The sequence below is a fragment of the Thunnus albacares genome, chromosome 22 (genome assembly GCF_914725855.1).
Source record: "Thunnus albacares chromosome 22, fThuAlb1.1, whole genome shotgun sequence".
In the NCBI taxonomy this organism is placed as follows: Eukaryota; Metazoa; Chordata; class Actinopteri; order Scombriformes; family Scombridae; genus Thunnus; species Thunnus albacares.
The window spans coordinates 27160380-27169868 of NC_058127.1; the positions used below are offsets into that span (position 1 = coordinate 27160380).

Consider the following 9489-nt stretch of genomic DNA (forward strand, 5'->3'; position numbering starts at 1 on the left):
AAGCAAATTTTAGATGCAAATACACATAAACGTGCAGACACTGTACCCTCACATCTGGTCTGTCGCTCCATAACTCAGCCACTCAGTCTTTCCTCTTTCTTAATCTGTAAACTCCTGTTTAATTTCATAAAAATCAAAAAATCATTAAAAATTACAAAAAGCTTCCTCCTTTCAGTTCACTCTCTTTTTTTTAACTGATGGTCTCATGTTAGATTTTTTTTCATGATAAGATTGTCAATGCCATGATTCTGTTTTGGCTTGGCAACACACGCTGTGATTTGCTCATCCCTTAGCAACAGATGGCCACAAAGGTCAACAATACCAACAAACCAAAGAGCAACATCTGATCTTATTCCCTCTGACATATTTGAGAACAAGGAAAAAAGGAAGTGTTTATTGATTACTGATTATCAGTAACCCATGTAAGTTAAAACAAGAAATCTCACCAGTAGTCTTTTTTTGTCATGTTAAAAAAACAACAATAATTTTATAACACTGTCATCCAATCCAAACGGTAAAAAAATACCTTTGTTATGTTTTTAAAATTCATTCATCCATTGGAATGAGTTCCAGAGAATCATTTCCAAACGAATGTTGAATACTAAAATCACATTAAATAATCTTCATTGAGCTGAAGGGAACTTTGGGATTTGGAGGGCACTTTGGGGCATGTTAGTAAAATCATGGACTATCTTTAATGGATAAGGTTGGCGATATTCTATAATACAAATATATGAATCCCATGAAAAGACCCAAACCAACAATGAATGGATCTATTAACAAGTTCTACTAACAAGTGTTATGTTTGTATTAAAACCTGATATATCTTATTCCTCTGTGCTGTATAGCTCCATTGTTGTCCAAAAACTTAAAAACATATCAATGAGCCACAGTGTTGCACTGGGTGATATTTTCTTTCATTACCATGAACACACACACTGTGGTTTATTTTGACTCAATCCCACACACACCATACATTAGCCTACGTGAGCCTTTTTTAAAAATAAAATGGACTAACACATTATTGGTTTTGGTCTTTTCACTGGATTTGTTGATATTAAGAAAAATACAGAATCACATCAGCCTTGTCTTTTTAAAATGCGCGTGTTTAGTAAAAGAACAGTATGCCCACTGCTTCATACTAAACACAACAGCTGTATCCTCTTCTGAAGGCATCATATGTAAAAGAATGCCATATACAGTTTGACCAGGGTTTGGCACCATAGCAACAAGGTAATTGAAGTTATGCAAAAGGATGAGTCATCCAAGCCATTATAGTGATGTTAGTGTGGCTCCCACTGCCCTTTAAATGAAATATGCTTTTTGCTGTGTTATATTTCATTTAAAACAGCTTAGGTGGGTATGTGTGGATATGCACAATGAAAAGGAATTCTTTTGGTGACATTTTTTGCTGCTTTTTTATACAAACAACACAGAAATTATGCGCATAAAAATGTATCCCCTTTAAGACATGAGTAAGGTATCTGGACACCTTTGTGGTCTGGGGCTGTTTTTTGTGGTTTGGGTGCCTTTGTTCCAATGAGGTAAAATGTTAATGCTCCAGCATACAATGATGTTTTAGATAGTAGTGTCCTTCCAACTTGTTGTGTCAACAGTTTGTGTTTGTTCCTTTCCTGTTTCAACGTGATAATACCCCTGTCAGCTCCATAGAAATGCTTTTCCCAGTTTGCTGTGGGAGAACCTCATTCCCATCCAACACCAGCCAGACGTTATCACCAACATCAGTGCTGACCTCACTAATGCTTTTGTGCCTGAATGGGAACAAATCTCTGCAGCCAGGTTCCAACATCTGCTGGAAAGCCTGAAACCAGAAGACTGCAGGCTTTTATAGCAGCACATTCATGAACATGGTGTCAGAATCACGTTACATGACCACAGTTCTTGGTTGTCCACATACTTTTGGCCATGTAGTGTATGTCATTACTGAGAGATAATATTTGAGATATTTTTCCTGACAGATTATCACATAAATGTTCTGTTTTGAGTAGAATTACATCAGCCATCAAACATTTCCCAGCATCCATCACTACCTACAATGTATCCAGCTCTCACACTCTGACTCTGAAAAAGGATTTATTAAAGGTACAGGTAACAACATATTTAAGTGTCCTCCTTTTCTGGCATTGTAAAATGTCCAAATGGAGAATGTTGTGATGCTGGGAGTTTGGATGAAAAGTTATAGCATGATACAAATGTGTGCAGCATCATGCTTTCCAACCGACCATGTTCATACTGTTTCCCCTTCTTCACAGGGGAGGAGGAGTGTGGATTCATTTTCCTACTAAAGTTCCATTTAATGCAGACTATCACTGGAAAAAAGTCCTTTGCAAGGTCCTTTTCTAAATGATAGCCAATCAAAATAGGATAAAGAAATGTGTTATATATGTAATAGGAAACAGAATACCAGCAAAGTAAAAATATGAAGACATACAGTCTCATCTCGCTTCCTTTCCATCTTTCCCATTCTCTCTCCTTCCATCCCTCCTTCAGTCCAACATCTCTGGTTGCTTCATGAGTATCTGCTGAATGTATTTCTCCAGATCATCACGGTTGCTGCTATCTGGCTGCTTTCCAGCCACATAATAATCTTGGTTCCTAGTCGCTGTGGGTGCTGGGGCTGAGTAATAAAACTGCTTCTGTTGAGGAGGGATTACAGGCATTCTGGGAGGGGAGTGAGGTCTGGGGATGAGTAATGGCTGAAATGTCCGCAGGTACAGCGGGAGGGGGTAGCTGGTGTAGTAAGGCTTCTGGTGGAGGCCTGAGGGGGGTTTTCTCAGCCGAGGTTGGACCCAGCTATGGTAACGGCGTTTGGGAGGGAAAGTGTACGCATCATCCACTGAATTTCCCAGGAGATTGTTGAGGGTGAGAGCAGGTCTGGGGACATAATAGCGGAGTTTCGGTCTTGGAGGAGTAGGGACATAGATGGGGTAATAGTCTGAGTAGTGCTTCCTCTGGTAGTAGGAGGGGTATGTGTAGGGGTAAGGGGGGTAACCAGTCCAAACAGACTTGGTTGATTTGAGCCAGGGGTCCTGCTTGACTGACAAGGCCTTCTGAGGTTTTGGCCAAAGATTTTGATTTGTAGGCTTTGTAGTTTTGCTCCAGAGATCCTGCGATTTTGTTGGAGACTTCTCCTGAAACCAGGTCTTGAGGACATTGACAGCTGGTGAGGGTTGCTTAGCGACAGGGGGGCTGATTTGATTGGTCTGTGATACTGAAAAGTCATTGGTCGATGATGACACAGACAGGGGCATTAGGGGGCGCTGCCAACGTGACGTCATCTCAGGCAACACGTCTTTCTTCTTCTTCTTCTCCACATCGCTGATGATGTCCACCACATCATCTGCAGGGAGGTGCAGCTTGCTTGAGATCTCGATCAGCTTGTCAATAGTCTGAGGATCGATATCGTCCTCCTCTGTCACTCCCTGTTCCTCATCAGACCTCTTGTCCTCTGCTGCATTGGACAGAGATGAGCTGTATTTCTTGTTCCCGTTGTTCTGTTTGACCATGTAGCGCAGCAGCATGTCTGAGGCAATGTCGGCCAACTTCTCCTCCTCCATTTTGGCTCTCTGGGCCTCAGCTGCCTGCCTCCTCATCTCTTCCTGCTCTGCTTTTGCCTGAGCCTCCTCCTCCTCTGGACTCAATACCTCTTCATCTTCCTCCTCCTCCTCCTCTGGTTCATCATCTTCCATTGCCTCCTGCTGCGACGGAGGCTGGGACTGTACTGCATTACCACCAGCGTAATTACTGTCCTCAAATTCTTCCATAAAATTGCCTCCCCTGAATGTTGGGAAGTTCAGAGCTTTCTGCGTTTCTTCTTGCCACTTCATTTTCTTCTTAGACATGGCGAGGTTGCTGCCTTTATTTATTGGTATGATGTCATTGTAGGTGCTGTAACCCCTGCTCACTCTCTGGGTTTGCTTTGAATCTCCCTCCCTCCGAGTGGCAATGTTCAAACGAGGAAACTCCTTCATCATGGTCTCGAGGCTCTTCAGCTCCTCTGGGCTGAGCTGCTCCTCCTCCTCATTGCCTTGTTCCAGGCTGGTTGGTTCCTGCTGGGGGACACCATCCAGCCCATCCACCCCCCTTCCATCTGGAATAGCAGGCTGCTGTTGTGTTTGGACCTGCACTGTCTGGCTTGTAGTGTGACTGGTCACCCTCTCTGTCATCTTCTCCTCTTCTTCCTGAGCTTTCTTCCTCTCATCTGCCTCCTCTCTTTCCCGCTCCTTCCCTTGTGCAGTCATCAGCAGTTCTAACTCCTGTCTTCCATCTCTGTCTCGGTCTGCTCCCTCCATTGTTCTCACTTCTCTGTATGCCTCCTCTTTTTTAACCTCCTCCATCTCAGGCTTCATCTGTTTTTCCATCCCATACTCTCCGTCCCTCCTTCTCTCTACTTGTGAGTGATTCAGTGCCTCCAGTAAAACTGCTGCAAGTGTTTTGGGATCCACGTCTTTAAACAGCTCGTCCTCATGCTCTTTTTCCTCTGCTTCTCTTTTCTGTATGGATTGTCTTTCCTCATCCCTTCTCTCCCTCTCTCCTGACACCACCAGCCCAGTAGGAACAGCACTTTGCAGGTTATCTCCAGGGGTGTGGATAGGGCTGGGGTCGGACAGATGGGGGATTGAAGAAGCCCCTGTCAGGAGGACCAGAAGGATAAGGGCACTTGAGGCATCGTGGGACCCAATCATGGCCACTCAGAACAGGGCTGGCTGTGAGCAGCAAGGGGGATCAGAAATGCCTGAAGAGAGAAAAACACAGAAATGAACATTTAATTGCAATTAACATTTGCCTTTTTATCAACTTTAACAACAACCTTCCCCTGACCCTGACACAGAAAAAAGAAAAAAGAGATGGAGACTGGATCTAGTTTTGGTCCACAGGAGGGAAATCCAAAAGAAAACCCTGCCAACAAGGCGAGAATGTTCAAACTGCACACCATGGGTTAAAACCAGGATCTTTTCACTGAATGGGGACAATAAACCTCTGAACTACAGTACCACACTGGACTGGGCTATTGGTTATAATTAATCATTTTAAATCTGTAACTTTTATTGATCCCTGTTGGTGAATAGTAGGAATAATAATGAGGAAGCACACACTTATATTATAATTTAGTGCTGAGTATTCAGTCAATCCAGTTTTTTCTTTTCTATTTGTAATAAACAAAATGTGTCCATAGCACCACATATTAAAAACATGTGATTTTCAGACATTTCAACTGTTTTTAAAAACTTCCCTTGCCATCCTTTTTCCGCCATGATTTTATGACAAGGTTCACATTTTTTCCTGTTCCTTACACTGTTTTTTTGGGTGAAATATATCTACGCATTGGTTAAGTGTAATGGTCCTCTGCACTATTTTATCCCTAGCCTCTATAATATTTCTTATAGTATTTAGATTATATGGATCCATACGGATTAATGATGAATTGGCATTTGTGCCCTTATTTATGCTTTGCCAAAGTACATCCTTGACCTGTGACAATTTAGTGCCATTTGGAGGTAGATATAATTTCTAATGTATGATAATATTGCAAAGTTTTTTTGTTTTTTTTCTTTCTTTACAAATTTACACTTTTCCTTCATTTACCTTTCATTTCTGACCCTCTAATTGGTTTGTTATGTTTGATAACACTGTTAGATTATTGGCATTGGTATTATTATTGGTATTGTAAAATTTATTGGCATTATTATTTTGTATTACTTTGAGTTTTTCGGGGTATTGCTGACTCGTACGTCAAGGTGCACAACTGTCAAACTAATCTCTGTAGTCCTCTAATTGGATGGTTGAAGCAGCTCCTACGGAAATGCTGCCAATATGCCTGATGTAGGTCGGACGGACCAAAACACTGTGATTTAATGAACCTTCCAGCAGTGAGCGAGACAATGTGCGGGAGTTCCTCTCATTGTTTTCAAGACATTTCAACTGTAAAATGTAAGACATCACATACAAAACCAAAAAGCACCAACTCTTGAGCAGGACGAGGTGAGAATACGCAGTACCAACAGTAGGCACCACTGCTTAGGGAGTAATGTTACTCACTTCAGCTCAGCACCAAGGACAGCCCCTGATGCTGCTGCTGGCGGGGGAGGGACCCGCCGCTGTCCTTGGTGCTGAAATCTTCAGCGTTTTGAGTTGCAACAAGTGCAGTAACGTTGACTGGTTTGTCTCAAATATCACAGCAGCTGAACATAACTGCGGGGTTATTGTCATTCCTTATTCTAGTTGGCATCAACAAACGTTTCCCATCCACCCAGCATTCTTGGATTTGTGTTAAAATGCACGCAGGTCTAAAAGATCACTGTGTGGTTCCAGCTCGCTCACATCGCCACAATAACCTGATCTTCTTTTAAACGCCAAGCGACACCGTTTGCTGCAGTTAGTATTAGGACACTGCTAAAAATATCTGCAGTCATTGTGTCTATTATGCCTTCATAAAAATCTTATTTCCTCAAGAAAAGCGAAAAAAAAAAACAAAAAAAAAACAAAACAAAAAAACACCTGTCATCTGGGAGATTATTATTTAGTCATCCTAATACAAACGTATTTCTAAATATTTACACTCTTTTCAAGAAAATCTCTGGAACCGTGTTTAACTTTCCTATTACGAAATTATTTCCTCCCTTTTCAGTTACAAAACAAATATTTCAAGACACAGTAACAGAGCAAAAAACTGGTGGAGCCGGGCATTGTGATTGTGGTTCTGCAGTGGAGGTGGCTGGATTGCAGGGGGTATGTGATGCGTGATGCGCAAAGTCGCAGCGAATGATTAAGATAAACAGGATGTAATATGACCGAGCTCATGCTCTATACAATCCAAACGAACCGCCTTGCTTGCATGTGTCTCCCAGTCTTATTCTCTCTTACAGAAGGTGAGCTTCTGGCCTGAGCAGGTCACAGAGTTTATACCAGCAAAGCGGATTAATAATCCGCTTTTGCTGGATCAAGCAAAATCATAAAGCAAAATCAAAAGCGTAAAAGCACCTCCAGACTTCATGAGTAACCTCCCCGCAGCCTACATATCTAACCCTCAGTGTTCTGTAGAAATTTTAGACACGACAAAAGACTGTCATGGTCACTGTCTCTGTGGCATCATAACCTTCTTGTTGTCAACGTCACCACACCTTAATGCACACAAAGAGAACAGGTTGTAGTAACTTCATTCTGCTTCGTTTTTCAGCCTGGATATTTCTGGCAAAGCGAGCCATGGTGATGATGGCTGGATGTGACGATAATGGTGGTGGTGGTGATGATGATGATGATGGTGATGATAGGGAGGAGGAGGAGGAGGAGGAGGAGGAGGACAATACGGCCACCTCTGTGTTGACCATAAACAAAGAAATATGGCCAGTCCAAAAAACGATATATTTAGCTCCCACAGTGGTCGCAAATCACCACAACATCATTTAAAAACCGCCAGAACCGCTCATGTATATTTCTGTTGGCAGTGAAAGATGTTTTGGAATGTATATGATTAATAAACGATATCATTTGTCATAGCTCATATTCTTACAGGGAATTTAAATGTTTTATACTTCAACTATCAAACATGATACAATCCATCAAGCACCACAGACAACACACTCTGCTAGAAAAGAAAAACCTCTTCTGTACATGTGTGATATGTTGTGCTGTGAAGCTCTGCACACTGAAACAAATTGGGCTTTGGTTTGCCTATCAGGCTTCAGAGTAATTTTATTTATTTATTTTTAATATCTCGGGATTAATAATGAGCCAGCATTAAAACGGATATTATTTGTCAGAAAAGAAGGTTAAGTAAGTCCAAATAAGTTGACACTTACTTGCAGTTCAGTGGGAGCAGCGGGGGGATTCCAGCTTCCCCTCCTCGTCACGTCACACTTCGAGCTGCTAGAAGTCCTGTTGTCATGCACAGAGCCCGCTGCCTGCACTGTGCTGTTGTGGTGTGGTTCTTGTGTGTGAGTTGTTGTTGTTGTTGTCCTCTGGTGTTAACTGTCGTCACTGTTTTTGTTGTTTGTGATTGAGTTGGGTTCCGTTGCTGCGCTCCTCTCTCGGGATTCCGCTCCTTGGCTCGTCTGTTTTCGGGACTACAGACAGCGGCTGCGGCTGTCTTATACCTCCGCCCTCCCGGCCCACATGATTCATGCGTCAAGCGGTCCCCATTGACGTCACCAGACTGAGTTTCATTCATAAGATTTTCTGCACCCCCTCCCCTCTCTGATCGAATCAATTAGCTGCAGTGCTCGAGCTGCTGAATGAACAGAAGCTGGTGAATGAATTCGCCGTTTATGGGAACATCTCTCAGGGCCGGACTCAGCCCTTCTGAGGCCCTCCTGAGCCGAGGAGGAACGTGTCTCCGTGTCTGAACTTGGTTGAGATCTCTGCTTTTTACTGTTTCTCAATTTCAAAATACATATTGAAATGCCATATATGCAAAACAAAGAAAACTTACTGACACAGAGGGAGTCCCCCAGCCCACAGACATAAGGCCAAATGAACTTAACAGAGGCTTTAAATGCTTTAAATACTGTCTGGCAAAACCACCAAGCTAATATCTAGGGTAAAATTAAACAAACAATTAAAGCTATTACAATGATGGTAACATTGACTTTTCCATTGATGCTTTAAAATGTACAATAACTCCACAGTATGCTATTCAGGCTAGAGTTAATTTTGCTAGGGCTGCAAGGAAAACATATTGTCCACATGCAGTCCATATTGCCAACACCTGTTAGAGAAAGTTGCATTCATGTGTGTGCATTCATGAGAGCACCATCCTCAACCAGGAAGTGGACAAAACAATGATTAGAAATCAAAGCAAACAGGAAACCAATGAAACAAATACTTGACTGAAAAGTAAATAAAGCAAATGTATTAATCAACTAATGTGGATCCTAAGTTAAGATGTTGAACAGATGAACAAATCAAATATTAAACTAAACTAATAAAGAAAAGCGCTTTCACTTGATTGGTGAAAAGGTGGTGTAAAAATGAGCACTGCAAGAGTTATTATTTGTGATCTGGAGACAAGGATAAAACAGCCCTTGATTCTTTCTCATACAAAGCACATTATAAAAATGATATCAAATACATCTGGTCCCAGCAGTCTGTGAACACCAGACCAAAATCACTCACAGCATCCACTGGGAAGAGGTAAAAGTATCATTGACCAGGAGTCAGTGGACAACTGGAGAAAGATCATGAACATTCACATCTGACACCAGAGACCATCTTTGAGCAAAAACAGAGGGCACCATCTCTGTAATAACTTGAACAGGTTTCTAAATGATTTGTTGTTCATTTGCCACGTTTGTTTGGTTGTGAAGACTTGAAATAACATTTTCTGTCTTTTTAAATAGAAACAAGAGCCTTGGTTGGTGGTGAAAAACCTGCAGATGCAGCACCACTTGCAGGTCATCATCTGCACTCTCAATCAGGAATCAACAGTAGTGAATCACCTCAAAGTTCAGGCTGCCCACTCATTACACACAG

General features: G+C 42.0%; 1 protein-coding gene across 1 annotated transcript; it reads right to left on the minus strand.

Moving 5' to 3' along the window:
- Positions 1–1036: 1036 nt before the first annotated feature.
- Positions 1037–8071, minus strand: vgf (VGF nerve growth factor inducible). The gene is made up of 2 exons (XM_044341393.1): positions 7821–8071; positions 1037–4756 (listed from the first exon to the last, which is right to left on the minus strand). Exon 2 carries the CDS (start codon positions 4704–4706, stop codon positions 2508–2510), a length of 2199 nt encoding a protein of 732 aa, XP_044197328.1. The 5' UTR covers positions 4707–4756; positions 7821–8071; the 3' UTR covers positions 1037–2507.
- Positions 8072–9489: the final 1418 nt, after the last annotated feature.